Below are 19,341 nucleotides of genomic sequence, written 5' to 3' on the forward strand. Positions count from 1 at the left end.
CTCTTAAGAACTGGCCATAGTTTCTTATTAGGTGGTACCATGGATAGAGTATTGGAGTTGGGGAGATTTGAGTTCAGAGCTTGCTTTACACACTGATTGTGGGATTCTGGGTCAGTCACTATAACATCTCAGCCTTGGTTTCCCCTCTTTGTAGAAGGAGAGGGCTGGACTCGATAGCCTCTAAGATCCCTTAATAGCCCTAAATCTATGGTCCTTTGGGGGTCTGACCCTAGCACACCAATACACCACACTCATTTCTGAAGTCTCTAGTTGTTATCAAAGGAAGAATCGGGGAATCTCAAGCTAGGTGGCTTTTTTCGGTAAGTTGGTCTAGGTTATAAATTATCTTATAGTTCTCATGCTGGTAGAGTGAGGCACATTTTTGTTTTTAGATGATCTTGGAGGGATGTCAGCTATATTTAAAAACAAAACACACCAAAACAAACCAACCCACAGAATGTTTTATTTTGCTTTTATCAGCGACTCAACTCCAAATACTCCAGTTACCTCTTCTTTAAAAAAAAAAAATGCCTTAAGCTCTAGGAAAATCACATGAAGGCATAGCAGGAGATACATGAACCTTCCTGAGGGCAACCCTTTTGTGGAGTCACTGGTATCCTGTAAGGATGTCTAGAGCTAGGAGGCACCTTGGACATCCTTCTAGTATCTAGTTCACCCCCTGTTATACACAGGAGGAAACTGAGACCCAGTAAGGCCACTGGGCTCCAACGGGACATCCATCTCCCATCCCTGAGCTTTTACACTGGCAGTCTTCCCTGCCTAGGACTTTCTGCCTTGTTGACCTCCTGCTCCTTCTGCATCAGGCATTTTCTCATCCCTTCCCCTTTCAGTCTTCTCTCTATTCTGCCTGTACCTTGTAAGTATAGTATACACACATACATATATACACATACACATGTACACACAGCTAGGTGACACAGTGGATAGAATGCCTGACCTGGATTCAGGAAGAAGCCTTCAAATCTGACCTCACTCCTCACTTACCAGCTGTATGGCCCTGGGCAAGTCCCTAAACCATATTTGCCTCAGTTTCCTCATTTGTCAAATGAATTGGAGAAGGAAATGGCAAACTATTACAGTATCTTTTCCAAGAAAATCCCAAAATAGAGTTACAAAGAGTCAGGAGTGAAATTTTGTACATACATACATACATATATACACACACATAAATGTATATATGTGTGTATATCATATATGTATATGCTTTTCTATCTAATCTCCTATCTCTTTATGGCTCTATCAATATGTCTAATCTGTCTACATCAGAAGCAGTATTTGAGCTCAGGTCTCCTACACTAGTGGCACCAAACTCATAGAAATGGGGGCCACTGAACCCTCTGCATATTGACTTAGAAAACCACATATTAACATTATCTGTGTTTTATTGTATTTTTATTTATTTCGTTAATTATTTCCCAATGACATACATGGGAGTATTGTGGGCCACGTGCCTGGGTGAGTGTCTAATACTTCTTTTCTTTACCACTTTATTAAGTAATATGAAGCAGTTCAGTGTATTATATTTATTATTGAACCTGGGCCTCCCTGTCCTGTCCAGACTGGAAGTACAGGGGTTACTCCAGGCTCAATTCCATTGTGGAGCATCACAGAAACTTTGGACTGCTGTGTTTTGGACCTGAGCTGCTTTACACATCTCTAGGTAACCTGGTGGGTCTGGGCTTCCAGGGGCTATTCTTATTAGTGCAAAGCCCAATTGACTGAGCCCACTGTAGCTCAGAATTCCTGAGCTAGAGACATCCACCAAGATCAGTCTCCTGGTGGCAGGGATTACAGGCATGTGTACCACCATGACTGGCAGTATACATGTATATTCTGGAATTGTTTGCTCTTAGCATGGAAAAAAAGAAAAAGCATTTGGTGGTAGGATTCATGTCCTCGGGATACCTGATGACTGTGCTTAGCCTTTTAGACTTTCTACTGCCACATATTGTAATGGGTGAATCTTGATAGCTGCTAAGGGAGCTGGTGAAATGAAGTTTTGCATTTCAGTTATTTTTATTATTTCTGTGGCTTTCAAACACTATAACCTTCTCATTCAGTTTTTGTTGGTCAGAAATGAAGCCACACCATTTATGGCCTTGTCTTGGGCAGTGTGGTACAACCAGCCCTGGTACAACCAACCATATGTTATCCAAGTATGTTAGAAGATTGGCTGGTTCAGAGTCAGAATCTGGCTTTTTCCCTCCCAGAGGCAGCTGTGCTTAAAGGATCTAGTGTCTGGTCCCAGCTTGGTGACTTATTTGACCTATATGACTTTGGAGAAGTCCCTACCCCATTATCCCTCTCATTTTTTTCTTTTATAATAAGAGGAATTGGACTAGATTCTCTCTTCTAGCTTGTACTTTTGAATCCCAGTTGAATTTGGCTTCCATATATGCACTAGGGTTTTTCTTCTACTTATCTTTTGGTGATCTGATTGCATAAAGGTAGCCTGTGATTTTGATTGGACGCTGAATCCAGTGAGAGTCAGCAGATGTTAAATGAGCTTTTACTAGGTTCCATAGACTATGAAGGATATGGAGGAGTCCCAGACACACTGCTGTACATCCCCCACACCCTGCCTTCCTCTGTAAGGAGCTCATAACCTAAACATCTGGGGTGACCAGATACAAATTTGAAAAGATAACCAACACCACCAAGAGAGAGAAAAGCAAGTAAAGAATGGAGAAAAAACTTGGAGATTTGGATCAAGAAGACCAGGGCTTAAATTCCAGCTTTCCAGCCTATACTGTGTGGATGACCCTTTCTCTGGACCTTAGTTTACTCATCTGTAAAATGTGGACTAACTGACTTCTCAGGTCTCTTCTAGCTCTAAATCGGTGGTCCAGTGTATGACTGGTAATGTGTGGGACAGTGAAGCTTCTAGGATTTAGAGGGAGAAATCTCTGTGTGTTAGTCATCAGTGGAGACTTTTCAGAGAGCTCATGCTGGGTGTTATGACCAATTTAGGGGTGTGTGTGTGTGTGTGTGTGTGTGTGTGTGTGTGTGTGTGTGTGTGTGTGTGTGTGTGTGTGTGTGTAATCCCTTTGGTCAGGCTGTGAGCTGGCCATGTGCTGGATTTCTCCTATCAGTTCTTTAAAGCTCATTTCAAACACCACTGCCCCTGATCCTCCTTGCAAGCAGAATTCCCATTTCCTCCCTTGGACATCATATAGAATTTTCTTGCTAATTCAATAATAATTTATTTACTATTATCGTTTTCTCTGTGAGAGATATTCCTGCTTAGATCACCAGCTTCCATAAACTTTGCCTCTTTCCCAGCTCCCAGCACGATGCTCTGCACACAGTGGGTGTTTAATAAATACTGGTTAGATTGAGGTGAAGGAGCTTTACTAAAGTTATTCAGCCATTCAGTGGCTGAGTCAAGGGCAGGCCTCTTGAATTTGGAATGCAGGGTGTTCTGATCTCCTGTTCATATCATAGACAGACAGATGAGTGAATCTTGATGAATTCCCTTTGAGGGAGGAGGTTGGACTAGATAACTTTTTGGACCCCTTCCAGCTAGAACATAATAAAATGATGGAAGATGAGTCTTCCAGACTCCAAGTCCAGTGCTCTGTCCACTATACCATCTAGTTGCCTCTGTTGCCAGCTAGGTGGTGCAGTGGATAGAGTACCAGTGCAGGAGTCAGGAGGACCTGAGTTCAAATCTCACCTCAGACACTTGACACTCACTAGCTGTTTGACCTTGGGCAAGTTACTTAACCCCAATTGCCTCCTCCTGGGTCATCTCCAGTCATCCTGATGAATATCTGGTCACTAGATTCAGATGACTCTGGAGGAGAAGTGAGACTGGTGACCTGCACAGCCCTCCCTCACTCACTCAAAACAAAGTCAAGTGCAAGTCATGTCGTTATTTCTCTGATGGCGTGGTCTTCTTCTGCAACAAAGGGTGAACACACACGATAAAATGATAATATCTAGCATTGTTATAGTGCTTTAAGGTTGGCAAAGGACTTTTACAAATATTGTCTCATTTATCATTACAACCCTGAGAGGTATAGAGGTATCCTCCCCTTTTTACAGACAAGGAAATTGAGGCTCAGAGAGGTTAACTGGCTTGTCCAGGGTCACACAGTAAGTGTCTGAGGCTGGATTTGAGCTCAGGTTTTCCTGACTGGATTCAGCATTCTTTCCACTGCACCATCCAGCTACTTGCTAGAATTATCTTAGAATCATTCCAAGATTCTATGAATTGAATAATGAAAAAATGTACAATAAATACTCTTAGAACTTTCAGGGCATTATAAAGGGGTAAATTGTGATGAAAGACAGTCAGATACTGAAAGATTTTCTGATGCTTTCAGGAGTGTAAGCTTGAGCCCCAAACAACCTGATTAATGGACATCCTTTCTATAGTAATTAACCCCACCTCTTCCAGGGTTTGTGCTTTCTCCTCAGTATGGTCATTTACCCTGGATGGTAGTTCTCCAAAATACGTCTCTGGATGTAGCTTCTGATGGCAGAAGTCTGCGGCTGAAGCTGTAGGTAGTCTGGGTATGACTATCCATGTGGCTTAGCTGTCCAAGGTCTTTTCTTAATTGTGTAACCACTGGATAAGACACTGAATTGGAAGGGGCATGTTGAAATACCCAGTGGACCAGAAGAGTGGCCACTGAAGAAAGCAATCCCATCTTACTGTCGGAGTATTGGCTCATTTTTCTAAATGGGATTTCTTGATTGAGAGTCAATTAGAGCCTTCCAGATTTTGTAATTGAAATGACTTTCAGACACAGAAAGTCCAAGTTTGCCTGGGTGTCTTGAGTACTATAATGGGAGCATCAGACATTTTCTTCTTCCTCCACACTTGACCTCTGTACCCTGGGACCGTGATGTGGGACGATGACCCAGTTGCTTCTGACCCAGGGGAGCCCCCACTTTCAGTCAGGCCAGGCACCATTTGGGCATCTAGACTTCTAGCTGCACTGAGTGCCTGACTGCTTGGCAGCTCCCGCAGCCCTGGAGAAGTGTGAGCATCTGGCCTCCTTCCAGTCCAGCACCAAGGCACACAGCACACTCCCTCTGCTTAGGGGACAGGTGTGTGCATTTCAGGTGTCATGACCTCAAGCTGTTCAGCACTCAGCCTCTCTCAAAGCCCACTCTAGTGGAAGCTGGAAGACTGTTTTAATGATGGCCCCTCCCCAAAAGGCACTTGACCGCCTTAATAAGGAGCTGTGGGTCACATATGGAGAGCCAACTCTGCTGACTTTAGGAAGTGGAGGAAAATGACTCATAATTCTAATAACCCCTTCATTCCAGTAGCTGATAGACCATATCAGACCATATCTAGGATACAGTGTTCAGTTCTGGGTGACACATTTGGGGAAAGGTATTGACCAAGAAGGGTAGCAGGGCATAGAGAGTAGAAGGTTGGCCTTGGAGGCAGGAAGACCTGCCTGTCCCATATACTGTACGACTAAAAGCAAGTCAATGAACTTGTCCCTGTTCCTGGCTAGTCTCTGACTATAAATCATAGGTGATTGGGCCAATCTGCAATCACGAAAGGAATTTCCATAGTGGAAATGCACCAAACCAATGATCTCATAGGTCTAGAGTAATTCCCCATAGGGGGAAAAATTTTAATAGCTACAGATCAAGAGGCCACAATGATTTGATGGATAGAGCCCTGGATTTTTTAAGTCAAGAAATTGTTATTTGGTTGTTTCTGTCATGTTTGTGTTGGATTCTTCGTGACCGCATTTGGAGTTTTCTCAGCAAAGATACTGGAGTGTTTTGCCATTTCCTTCTCCAGCTCATCTGACAGATGAGGAAACTGAGGCAAGCAGGGTAAAGTAACTTGCCCAGGGTCACACAGCTAGGAAGTGTCCAAGGCCAGATTTGAACTCAAGAAGGTGAATCTTCCCAACAGGCTTAACACTTATCCATTGTGCAACCTAGTTGCTCTACAGTAGCAGACAGTAGCAAAAGCAGAATTTGAACTCCGGGCCTTGAACCATAAAATCAAGGGTCACTTTTACACGTCAGATTGCGCTCCACTTTTTGAGACTCTTTCCAGCCTGTTCTCAAGCCAAGAACATTTTGGAGTCTGAGATTTCTTGCCATCCTGCCTCACTACCCACCCACCCCACCAAGTGACAAGCTTCCTGACCTCATACTGACTGAATGCATTTTTTATTGTCCAATTAATCTTACATATGTACCTCTGATATTATGAATGAGCAGTGTTCAAAGGCACATCTTAATTGGAATTTTAGATGGATTTCTTAGGGAATAAGTATAAAGATGTCACTAGAGGTCAGGCTTAGGAAGGTGATAGACTTAGGGTTCTAATTCAAATGTCTCCTGGGGAATGAACCCAAGAATCACAGGAAGAGAAGAAACTTTGGAGGTCATCCGCTCTCACCACCTCATTTTCTGTAGTATAATTTAAAGGGACTTGGAGACCTGTGTCCCAACATAGTATGCACTTGGAAAAGTCACTGCCCATCTGAGCCTCAGTTTTCCCATCTATAAGATGGGAGTACAGCAAACCTAATAATACTCCCTTGGTTGGAATTCATCAAATTGATATGGAACTATGAGCTACTATGATAAGGAAACTGAGACTGAGGAGGGTAAAGTCAACACAGCTAGTTAGCAGCAGAACTAAGTCTCTGGACCCTAATTCTGGGGTCCTGGTTGCTGTATAGAGAACAAGTCAAGTTACTCATTTATAACTCACTTTTTCAATAGCAGGAGGAGAGTTTTGTTTTGTGCTCAAGTGACAAAATAATGATGATGAATGGTACCTTTGGGGAAGCTAATCCCTGACATTAGAGATCCCATCTACTCATTTTTTTTTTCAGCTCTCCCCTTGGCATTTCCTGTAGGGCTCTGCAAACCATAAACATAGATTTACTTACTAATTGGTAATCTAGTACAATGCTTCTTAAGCTTTCCATGGCATCTGATGAAGTCTATGTATAGACCCCTTCTCAGGAGAATGTTTTTAAATGCATAAAATAAAATACATAGGATCACAAAGGAAAACAAAGGTTAGTGGAAACAGGAATGTGAATTTTTTTTTCCTACCCAAGTTCACAGATCTCCTGAAATCTATCATGTTCCATAGATCCTCACTTAAAGAACCTCTCTTCCAGCGGGTAGTTCACTAACCTGGTAATAGGGCAGCTTTACGCCTCTCCTCTGGGTGATATGCAAACCTCATACTTCTTTTCTAGAGAAACAATCAAGGCGATTTCTTTAATCATGGCAGGGAAGTTCTCATTCTTTGAAAAATAGTTGAAAGCTGGGGTTATTACGGACAGGTCCCTTGAGCCTGAGCTCCTGCATCTGCCCTGGGAAGACATGAGAGGGTTCCTAAGCCCTTGGTCCCACTTCCTGCATCCCAGATGGGGCCACTGAGGCATAGCAAGGAAAGGGGCTCAAATGAGATCATATCTGGCATCAAGGGAATTGAAAATAAAAATAGGAGGGCTCTCAACTGCCTCATGGAGTTGTTGTGAGGATCAAATGAAATGACATGTAAAAGCATTCTTTAAACCTTAAAGTGATACATCCATATAAATACTACTATTTTAGAACTGTAAGGTTTAGAACTGAGATATTCCCAATGTGATCCAATCCCTGCATTTTACAGCAAAGAAGTGTCAATTCACCTTTATAGAGTCTTTTAAAATTTACAAAACACTAACCTCACAGCTGTTGTTCAGTCATTTTTCAGTTGTGTCTGACTCTTTGTGACCCTATTTGGGGTTTTCTTGGCAAAGATACTGCAGTGGTTTGCCATTTCCTTCTCCAGCACATTTGACAGATGAGAAAACTGAGGCAAACAGGGTTAAAAGACTTGTTCAGGATCACACAGGTAGTTTATGTCTGGGACCAGATTTGAACTCAGGAAGATGTCATCCTTATTCCAGATCTGGCACTCAATCCGCTGCGCCATGTAGCTGCCCTGTGAAATAGATGGTACAAGAATTATTCTCATTTTCCAGATGAGGGATTAATTTATCAGTCGTTACATCTCTAATTTGAAGCCCAGGGTCCAAGAGAAGTTGCCCTGGTGTGACAAAAGGAGAAAAGTATTTCTTAGATGGTCAAACCTTGATCCTTTGCCTTTAGAGCCAAAATCTGCTTTCTCTTCTTCCTGGCCACCCAGTCACCTCATCCCCAACATTACCAACTTCATTTTCTCTTTAGGAAACCAGAAAGACTTTACTTAACTTCCCTGGAGTAGATTGTGAAATCTCCTGGGAAGATGTCTCATCATCTCTGGGGGCTGCCTCTGCCCTTCAATCAGTAACATGGTAGAGCTAGGGCTTCTTGCTCAAGAGTACTGTCCCTACACTTTCACTGGTAGGGCCCACAGTCTCTCTAGGATATTCTAGCACCAGGTTATTTGTTAGGCCACATAGTACCACTGTAGCCCCAAGCAGAAAATGTCAGACTCAAAAATTGGTGAAGTCAGTGTCACTTCACATCCCAGATCAGTGTATGAGCACGAATGTCACAATCCCTCAGGGCCTCAGTTTCCCTCCTCTGCCACCAACCAAGACATTTTTGACCTTGAGTAAGTCACTTAGTTATCTACTCTAGGGCCTCAGTTTCCTCATCTTAAAATGGAGTTGGATGAGAAGACCTTTCAAGGGCTTTCTCAGCCCCAAATCCTGTTTTCTTGTCCTCAACATCACAGTCCCATTTTCCCCAACTGTCATCATCTTGTTTTGTAACCTTGGGCCAATCATTTCTTTCCCTTTTTTTGGGCCACCATGTCTTCTGTAAAATGAAAGGATTTAGCTAGATGACCCACCTATGCTCCCTTCCAGCCCTGGCTTTCTAGGATTCAACTTCGCTAACGTAAGACCATTCATTTGGCAGGATGGTCATTTGACGAGATGTCTCCAAAATGGACAAATTTTGGCCTAACCACACGGAAAGGTGAAAAGTTGGCACATCTCCTTCACCAGTCTCTTCCCCAACACCCATAACTTTCAGGCAGCTTCTCTGAGCAAGGGGGAAACATTCATGTTTTAGAGGCCAGGGCTCCCCAAAAGAGAAAACTCTGCAACTAAGGAGCCTTTAGTTAAAACACTATTTTTACTGTCCTCAGGGACCCCATAAAGGGAAAGAAGAAATCAGAGAAGCAAGGAAAGGAAGGACAGAAACAGCCAAACATCTTGGCATCCTAGAGAAAGAACTCTGGACTTCAGATTTAGGAGGGTTTCCCTTCATGCCTCAACCCTGCCCAGCCTCATTTGTGTGACTTTGGACAAGGCTCGAAGGGACCATGGAGACCATTTAGAATATATTGTCCAACCCCTTGACTTTATGGGTATGGAGACAAACCCAAGAGGAGCTAGGTGACTTGCCCAAAGTCTGAACTTAAAGTGACTTGACATGGACATGGTGAGGTAGGCAGATTTGAATCTGGACCCTATTTTCACTGCATCATATTTCCTAAGATACTTGTAAGCTTCATGGGTGTGCATGGTATGTATGTGTGTGTGCTTGTGTATGTTTACACAACAGGTGCGCTTTGTGGGGACTGTCTGTATCCTGGGATCCAGAAGGGGTATTGTTTCAGGATAAGCATCACCCCAGAGAACAGGCATGACTGTAGCCCAGTTCCAAAGACCACAGGCCCCAGCACTGGGTAACATTGCTCCTTCTGCTTTATGAGATTGTTTTGCTAGAGTTTTTTTAACAGACTGTAGCATTTTACAGTTAGAAGACACCTTAGAGATTGTCTAGGCTAAACCCCTCCTTTTACAGAGAATAAAACTGAGGCTCGCAGAGACCAGTTTCCGCAGCCAGGAAGCAGCAGGCTTTGGAAGGGTCAGACTTTAAAATCCAGAATTCACCATGTTGTGTTTAGGGTTTAGAGTCCAGAGGGCCCTGAGAGGAGACTGATCATACAGTTCACCCCCATCATTTTATAGATGAGCAAAGGGAGGCCTATAGGATTTGCTTATCAAGGTCACACGGAGGAAATAGTAAGATTCAGGATTTGAACCCAGGCCATTCCAAATCCCATGGGGTTTCCTCAGACTAGCCGTCTCCCAAAGAGACCAGGCCTCCCAAACCTCCTGCTTTTTTTTCCCTAGCCCAGCTAGAGGCATACAGAGCTTAAAGTTTTAAAATGCAAATATTTCTTTTATGAATGCCAGCTGTCTCCCCAGAGCATGTTACCTTGGTACTGTACTTTATTGTCCAATTAGCTTCCTGTATCTGAATATTAGAGAGTGGAGGGAAAGAAATTAGAGGGGGGAGATGGAGGGAGAGGAGATAGCCAGAGGAGAGGAGGGAGAAGGCTTCTGTGAGAAGTTTGGTGCTCCCTAGCTCCCTTGTAACAACCCCTTTGCCAGCATTCAGAGCAGATGAGCTTGGCCAGGCTTCTTCCTTTTTCCTCCCAGATGGGGGAGACAGGCAGGTCACCTCACCTTAAGGTGATGGAAACCCTACCAGCTTTGACAGCCTTGATTGGAGAAACAGCCCCCCTTCAAAGGAGACAGACAGGGCGTGGGGGAGGGCTGAAGGGAGAGAGGGGAGGTGGACAGGGGCATTCTTTTCTTCTAAAAACCGTATCCAGCCCCACTCCCATTGGCTTCCTTATGCATTCACCTCGCATGCTTTTCACCAGAGCTGGCTTCCCCATTCACCAGGGCTCTGCTGCTCTTACAATGCGAGGCAATTAGAATTGAAAATCCATGCAAAACAGCTGTTAACTGATTGTAAAGGAGTGCAGCTGTATGCTGGGTACAGATTGAAAACAGAGGCCCTGAAAGGAGAGGAAGTGTTGGAGCAGCCCAGGGTTAAGAGGCAAACTGATGTAACCTCGGCAAAGGGAATTTTATAGGGCTTAACCCTTTCGGGGGAAAAGAGGGGTGTCTGGGTATGTGACAGTGACTTCTCAAAAGAAGCCTAATGAACCTTGGGGGGAAAGTCCTCCTCCAGAGGGGACTTGGGGAGTAGTGAGGGGGGTTTAAGGGTCAGGATCCAAGCCTGCCCTCAAAGCAGCCTTCCTCAGCTCCCTGGATACCACAATAAACTTCCTTCTTTCTGAGAATGGGGCACACAAGGAGAGAAACAAGTAGTTGTTCTGCCAAAGCCCCTTTATGTATTTCTCTTCATTCATTTATTCATAGAATCTCAGACTTGTATAGGACCTCAGAGATCATCCCAGTTCTCCCCACCCCCCTTGGATGCTCTCTGTTTTACATCCCAGACGTTTCTCTGTATCTGTCTCCCCCACTCCAATCACCACCATTGAACTCTTGCTCAGAACAGACGAAAAACAGGTCATCCAAACCCACACAGCCACAACTTGAAAGCTTATGCGGCAGGGAGCCCACCTCTATCTCTGTCTTGAGTAGACCTGTGGGTGTCTCAGTTCTTGGGAAACAAGATGGCTCATGGCGATTCATCATTCACCCTAGCCCTGCTTTGGGGTAGTGTTCTCATTCACGTTATTGTAGTCATTTATACAGAACTCTCCCAGTTCTGTTTATTTTCTTCTGTATCAGTTCATATCAGTCTTTCCGCAGTTCTACGAATTTCTCATTCCTCTTTCCTTAGGGTTTAATAGTATTTTGTTACCTTCATAGATAACATTTTGTCCCACCATTCCACAATCGAGGGATGTCATTGTTTTCCTTTTTCCTACCATCTCAAGTGCTACCAGGAACATTTTGTTATATATAGGATACTACTTTCTGTCGCTGCCCCTTTGGGCTTTCGGGGTCACAGGTTGGGGCCTTTTTGTGTAATTCCAAGGGAACTTGGAAGACCAGTTTACAGTTTCATGCCTATCTTCTATGCTGTCTATATGCCATACGGACTTTTTGTACTTTGACCATCTTTGCCAATTTGCTACAATCCCTGTTATTTATTTTTTTTGCCAACAAGGAAATTCAGTCCTAGAGAGAAGGAAGGGGTGGTGTTGAGGTGGGAAGGGATGTTTCTTGCCTAAATTTACACTTGACTGGTCAAGTCAAACCAGCAGTAAAATCTAGCTTATAAAGCATTGCCACACATTTTGCCCACAATAACCCTGCTAGGTAGGTAGGTTGCAAGCACTGTGAATCTCATTTTGCAGAAAAGAAAACTGAGGTTCAGAGTTTTGAAGTATAAGCAAGTCATTTAATAGCTCTGGATCTCAGTTTCCTCATCTGTAAAATGCAGTGGTGGGACTAAATGAGCTATGGGGTCCCTTCCCACTCTAAACGTGTGATCAAGCAACTTTAGGGGAAGATTAGGGGAGGTTTTGGTTGAGTAAATAAAGTTCTAAAGGAGAGAAAAAAAAATTAGGTTAAATGACCTATCCAAGTGACATGCAGCCAGTTAGTGTCACCCTTAGTATCCAAAGGAATACAAGATGTGGTGTTTGACCTCCAGAAGTATACGGTGTCCTTGAGAAGGTAAATCAGGCATGAATGATAGATAAAACAAGGCAGTTCAAGCTACCGGTACCATCTGAGAGGTGTAAATGGGAAGGAAGTACTATAGGGAAACAGGCTGTTGGGGAAGCCTGCAGGAAGTCAGCTAAATTTTTTACCTGATCCTGAAGGGTCTACTGGCAGAGATGGCAGAGGGGGATTATGGGGAAGTAGGGGAGCAGAGACTTCCCTGCACTCAATGTGGCATCAGAGGAGCTGGTTTTTGATCAGTGAGCTTGCCTTTGAATTAGTCAGACCATGTGGATCATGGTGTCTATTAGGGTTTTCTTGGTCAAGGGACTGAAGTGGTTTGCCATTTCCTTCTTCTGTGGATTCAGGTGTTTAAAGGAAAATTCTTTTGTTTGGGCTTTTTACCTGATTAATGAGGCAAAACCTAGGACAAAGAGAATTAAAAGGAGTGTATTAAAAGTACGTCTAGGTAGCCTTATGTTGAGGGGCTGATCCCTGGAGATCAGAGATAGCTTCAAGGTGGGGCCAGTTTCTATCGATAACTTTCGTAATTAGAGAAAGACCATTCAGATAGGTCATGGCCAACAAAAGGGTCTGGGCCCTTCCATCTGAGTTCCTTCCCCAGGTAACAAGTATGTGACGATTTCTAGGTACATACCGGTGGGCGGCGACTTGACTAGGTGACAAATATTTGGGAATTGGGTGATACCTCCCCATTCCCCCCACAGTGATCGACAATTAGGTCTGGGAACACTGGGTCACTGAAGACCTGCCCAGGGTCACACAGCTTGTAAGTCACTTTTGAACTCAGGATTTCCTAACTCCAGGCCCAGCCCTCAATCCATTGAGCCATCTAACTGCCTCCTAACATTCAAGTACCATTTATTAAAACCCCTTCCCTGCCCTCGAGGGTACAAATTACATACACCAGATAGTTTGAGGCTTGTCCTGGGGGTCCAGGATTAAAGAGGATTGGGAAAGGCTTCTAGTTGAAGGTGGGATTTAGGCGAGATTTGAAGGAGGGGGTAGGGGGTGGAGATGAGTATTCAGATTTCAGTTTTGATAATCTACACTCTGGGAGAACCTTGGGCAAATTACTCACCCCCTTCTCACTCCGGAAGAAGAGTTAATCTGAGATCTTGAAATCCTCTAGCTGCTCTCCATCTTTGCTCCTAAATGAATATTGTTTGTATTGTATTGATTTGGACTGAAGAGCTGAGGTTTGGCTTAGACCGAACCTTTCACCTCATTACCCCTGGGGCTACTTTCCCCGAGACCCTGGAAAGAGGTCTTCCTAAGGATGATGAGAAAACTCACACCATTATTCAGAGGTCAGAACTACTGGAGAATTTGACCAAGTATTGTAATTCCTTTGGGGTGTGTCTGGGTGGGGAAATTGATGGCTTCCCTTTCTCTTGAGAAACTGTCATACCCTCAGGCTGTCGGGTCCCTTTTGAACGCCCAGTGCTAAATGTTATTGTCCCACCCAACTAACTCTCACCTTATTTAGTCTGCATTCACTGATTCTGCCAGCATTTCTTGAGCTCCTACTGCATACCAGGCACTCTGCTTTGGCTTTTGCTTACCTCGTGGAAAGCAACCCTAGTAGTTCACTAGGAACTTGTGGGAGACTGGGCCACTGGTACACAGAGAAGTAAATATAAGATTTGTATAAACTAGGGATAAACCTCAAGGCCACATGTGGCCTTCTAGATCCTTGGGTGCAGCCTTTTGACTGAGTCCAAGTTTTACAGAACGAATCCTTTTATTAAGGAGGTTTGTTCTGTGAAGTTTGGATTCTATCAAAGGGTCGCCCTTGAGGCTCAAGGTTCCCCACTCCTAGATTATAAACAAATGTAAAGTAATTTAAGTAGAGGAAAGCACCTAGTACTGCTGAGAGAGGAAAGGCCTCTCTTTGGAGGTAGGACTTAAATCTCTATGGAATTGAAATCTTTGTAAGATCTATGCACATAGGTGAGTGATCTTTATCGTCCTTGGAAGCCTTGAAAAACATCAGGATTTAACTGGGGAAATGGAAATTCTGAACCTCAGCAGGCCCTATTGGGTGGCTGTTAACCTGCAGGGACTGATTCCTATCTCCTGCCCCTTCCCCAGGCCTGGTCTAGAGGAGGGAAGATAAAAAATGACTTGGAGGATAGCCCTTTTTTTATTGGTGAAACTGAGCCCAGAGGAGGTTGTGACTTGCCCTGGCTTCCACCACTGCTAAATAGAAGGCTGGAGGCAGAAACTGACCTCTTTCCAAGCCCAGTATCCAATTCTTTATTAGAGATAGAGACAATCTGGAATATTTCCTAGTTTTTTCTGTCTTATCTGACTCTTCATGATCCCATTTGGGGTTATCTTAAGGAAGATATTAGAGTGGTTTGCCATTTCCTTCTCCAGCTCATTTGACAGATGAGAAACCTGAGGCAAACAGGACTAAGTGACTTGCCCAGGGTCACACAGTTAGTAGTACCTGAGGTCAGATTTGAATTTAGGTCTTCCTAACTCCAGGGCTGGCCATCGATCCACTGTGCCACCTCGTTGTCCCCCACCCTTCCCCCAAACCTGGGGGGAAAGTTCCCTCATTTTACAGATGAGGAAACTGAGGCAGGTAGAAGCTAAATGACTTGCCCAGGATCACATAGTATCTGAAGCTAGATTTGGACAGAGGGTTAGGTCTTCCTGACTTGAAGTCCAACAACTCTTATGTATATTTATTTGGACAACTGGCTAGCCTTATTTTTCCTTATTGGCCTGGTCCCAACAATTCCCCCTCATCTTAATTCTGGTTGTCTCCATCCTGGCACATCCCTTCCTTTTCATCATCTGGTACATAGCTCCCCTCCAAGAACCTGAGAGCATCAGGCTAAGCTGTGTGACCTAATGGGACCTGAGAAGTAGGGCTGAAAAACACCTCCAAGGTGTGTGGAGGGCTAGAAGGGGTTAGGGAGACTGGGAGGCTTACAATATTTTCCAGTCTTGACTGTAGAAGAGCTTGAGATTAGCAGTTTTCCCAGTCAGGGAACCAAAAATATCAAGGTTTACGGGTGCTAGGGACCCCAAAATAGCAACATACCAGGTCCTGCCTGAATGAATTTGACCCAAGCCTTTTTTCAGCCAAAGAAAAGCAAAGTTTCTTAAAGATTCGCCCAATTGGGTAGACTCTTAAGGAATCTGAGCATTGGTGAGGCTTGTATTGACAAGCAGGCCAGATTGAATCTGAGCCAGAATGAATCTGAGCGCCTTCACGGAAGCAAGATGGATCTTATTGTATACAGAAAGACTGGGAGGGATCTAGGGTTGGCCAAGTGGTCTGGAGTGACTAGAGTTGGGGTTTAGGGAGGGTCTTGAGGAGGAATCTAAGGAGCATCCTAATGGGACTGGAGTGACTTCAGAGGTCAGACTCCTAGAAAGGAGAGAATGGGATTTTGATGGGATCAAGGGTGGGAGGTAGCCTGAGGCAATCAGGAGTAACAGATCATGGAGGACTAGGGTAGTTTAAAGCAAATTTAGGCTTGAAAAGCCAGATCAAGTGGGAAGATTCAAGGAGAGTTCTAGGGGGTTCCCAGAGCCTATCACCCCATCAAGGTGGCACCTGTGTAACCAGGGGCAATTCATTTCACTTTCTCGGGGCCATTTCCTTATCTATAGAACTAGGGGATGGAGGTGGACTTGGATGGCTTTTCGTATCCCTTTCTGTTGAAAGTCTATGATCCTGGCAAGAATGTCAGAGCTGGAGGGGACCTTAGAACATAGGACATCATTATTATCAGTATGTAGTATTCAGCTTCTTATTTTATAAATGAGGAAATGAAGAGCAGAAACCGGAAATTATTTGCTCAGGGTAATAGCAGAAGGACCAGGGCTCGGATTCAGGCCTCTTGACTTCCCCAGTGTTCTTTCCACAGCTTCATAAAAAGCTTCTAAAGAGAGGGATGGTGGTGGTTCTGGTGGGTCTGGATTAAGTCTTTTTTCTTTTAATGGGCCTGGGGAGATTAGAGCCAGAATGGAATTTAGGATTTAGAGCTGGTAGGGCTTTAGGCATCATCTAATCCATGCTCTTTATTTTTCTTTTTTAAAGAGGAAATTTAGGCCCACAGAGAGGAAAGGAATTGTATTCTGGGTGCAGAAAATAAACAGTACACATTGAAAGCTTGCAACGTTACATTGAGGTTACCCTTTTGCAAGGTTATGCTGGTTCATTTTGTTGGCATTATTTCTGCGAGGGAGATCCTGGTATCATGTGAATACATTTCAAGACAAGCTTCCCTTAACCCACTGCTTTTCGGAAATACCTCCATACAGACTCACAGCAGCATGCCTACATGATGACATACCTCAGTGCCTGTGTCTCATTCTCCCATTAACCCATCTCCCTCCGCCCCACTCCTCTCCCCTTGCCAGTTTTTCTTGCAAAAACAGAAGTGGCACATTGGGAAGGAAATGGATGGTGATGGAAGTAGTAGGGAAGAATTGAGAAAAAGAAACTCTCTTGGCGGTGCTTGACAGCCAGCTGGGGGCACCTGAGGGGGAGCAAAGGGAGAAGAGGCAAGCCATGGCTGGAGAGAAAGCAGGGACAGACTTGAGCTGTGCGAGACACAGAGCTCCGAGCCCACAGAGCAGGCAGGAAATTAGGAGTCAAGTACAGAACCTCGTTAGCAAGCGTACAGGCTGCAGGAGAGCAATTCCCACTCTTAAACTTGGAGGCCGTGCTCCCAGATTACTAATTTCCTTGGGTGTTATAAAGCGCTCCTTGGACCGAGTATAGTGACAGCGAGGATCATCAATCTCAGTCTTGCCAGCTGGGTGGTTGGTGAGAATCTCTGGGAGGCATAGGCGAAAGCCAGCTCTTTGCTGCTCTCTGGTGGTTCTGGTCCTGATTGCACTTACTTTGCAAACTCCTTTCTCCACCACTGACCCCTGAGGGCCCACTTGACCCAAGACTGCCTTTCATGCTTGCCTGAATTCTGGACAGCAAGGTGGCACATGCTGATGTAGTACTGCTAATCTGATGCCCAGTTACTGGCCTGGGTACCGTGGTAAAAGGGGCACCTGATGGAGCCCCTGACAGAGTCTGTCTCAAATCTTAGAATTTCTTTTTCCCAGACATAGACTTGTTATGGCTACTTAAATGCTTCAAGGATATCTCTGGGGGTTGTCTCTCTATTGGTGCAGATCCTCTGTACCTAGGTAAGACCCTTTGATTAAGTTGTGATGAAAAAGAGGGGGGAAAATGGAGTGGGAGTCAGGAGGACCTGAATACAAATCCAGCCTTAGACACTTTACTAGCTGTATGGTCCAAGTCATATATATCTTCTCCTTGACTCAATTTGCTCAGCCTTAAAATAAATGGGGAGGACCTGATGGTCCCTTCTAATTCAAAAACCGATGACCCTATGATGTGACTTAGCAAATTTAATTACACTGGCCTTCCCATAATAAGACACTGGTTTTTCTAGGACAGACCATGGCTGGTAGAACCATGTTGGAAATCATCACTGGGGTTGGTAAGACGTGCCAGAGCTGTCACACCACTGCCACAGAGTTTGAGAATCTAATGTCACTTCCAAGAGGTGAGACATGGGGAAAAGGCTTCGGCTGAAGCCCCCTTTGTCACTGGCCTCAGAAATACCCATTTTTCTCACTTTCACAGCAGCTCCGGTGGTCCCTTCACACTGTGCTGGAGATCTTTCTGCTTCTGGCTCCCAAGGAGGTCAGTCCCAGGGTTGGCCTAGCTGGTACAGAGAGGGTAAGAAAACTCATATTTTATTTTGATCTATATTCTGCTGGAAGGGAGTTAAGAACTGGCTGCATTGAATACTGACTGGGTTGGCTGTGCCCTGCCTGAGTGGACATAAGGGAGGTAGTTAATGCTAGCTACATTCTGGAACTCGATTTTTGCCCAGTGTTTGCCGATGAAAAGATGAACATCCTTCCTCAAAAATCTGTAACCCAGGTCCCCAGAGATGGAGGGAGCCGGAATCCAGGAGAGATTCCCCAGGGCTTTTGCAGGCCAGAGGCCAGTGGTTAAATTCCCTGCCTCCCCCATCCCACACCCTCTTTTTGGTTCTAGTGACTTCCTGTCTCTCGCTGTCAAGAGCTTTAGTAGCAGGCAGCCTGGCCACCCCTCCCCCACCCCTCCCCCCCAATCCACTGGGCTGTGGGTGGTATAGATTACAGGAGTCCACGGTGTGAAGACACCGGGTGGTGAGTAAATTAGAGCATCTGGTCGCAGAGGCTAATAACAGAGGAAGAGACACACATTAAGAAGGCGCCGGCCAGGGATCGCAAGTCGTAAATGGGAAGGGGCCCCTCCTGCCTGGTGCCTGGGTTGACTCGCCGGCGCCCACAGGTAGGAGCCAGTAACGGCCTCGCTGCCTGGCTTCCCCCTTTGGTTTGTGGTCTGAGGGGGAAGCCTTGTGTAAGGCACCAGATCTTGCCCCCGCTCGCGCCCTCGAGCTCTCAGCGCTGCTCCCTGGAGGCAAGGTCAGTGGGTCCCCTGGACCCTCCCCAAGGGTGCGCCCCTTCGGTGTGTTCCTCCACCGGTCCCCCCTCCCCTTCTCTTTACAAACTCCGCTGGGGGCAGACAGACTGGTTCTGCGCTCACCGCTGGCGCGGGCTCGGAGTGCCAGAAACCCGCCAGCGTCATCAGGAGCAGATGGATGGGAGATGGCAGGCGCCCAGCGCTCCCTCCCTTCCCTTGCCTTCGCAATCCGGGACTGGAGGTGGGAGGTGGGAGGGAGGAAAGGAGGGAGGGCGGTTGGGAGGCCCTTGGGGATGGTAGTTGGCGCACTTGCCAAACGAGTCCAGGGCATCTCCCAGGGCAGGTTTGGGGGCTGGCAGGAGCGCAGTGTTGGCTCGGTGGGCTGAAAGCTAAAACCAGAGCGACGCCTGGGCTACCGTGGGCTCCCCGGCCATAAACGGCGTCTTC

The 19,341-nt window shown here is 45.3% G+C and overlaps 1 protein-coding gene across 4 annotated transcripts in view; it reads left to right on the forward strand.

The window, feature by feature from the left end:
• The window catches only part of GSE1 (Gse1 coiled-coil protein), a 795,746-nt gene that overhangs the window by 676,995 nt on the left and 99,410 nt on the right, over positions 1-19,341 (forward strand). For 3 of the 4 annotated variants that reach the window (XM_072636235.1, XM_072636232.1, XM_072636233.1), the window contains exon 3: positions 18,064-18,159. The exons of the other annotated variant lie outside the window; for it this stretch is intronic. In XM_072636235.1, the coding sequence (XP_072492336.1) occupies positions 18,064-18,159 (96 nt within the window). The remainder of the gene's footprint in view (positions 1-18,063; positions 18,160-19,341) is intronic. 4 annotated transcript variants of the gene reach the window in all.

Source organism: Notamacropus eugenii, chromosome 1, assembly GCF_028372415.1.
Source record: "Notamacropus eugenii isolate mMacEug1 chromosome 1, mMacEug1.pri_v2, whole genome shotgun sequence".
Taxonomy (NCBI): domain Eukaryota; kingdom Metazoa; phylum Chordata; class Mammalia; order Diprotodontia; family Macropodidae; genus Notamacropus; species Notamacropus eugenii.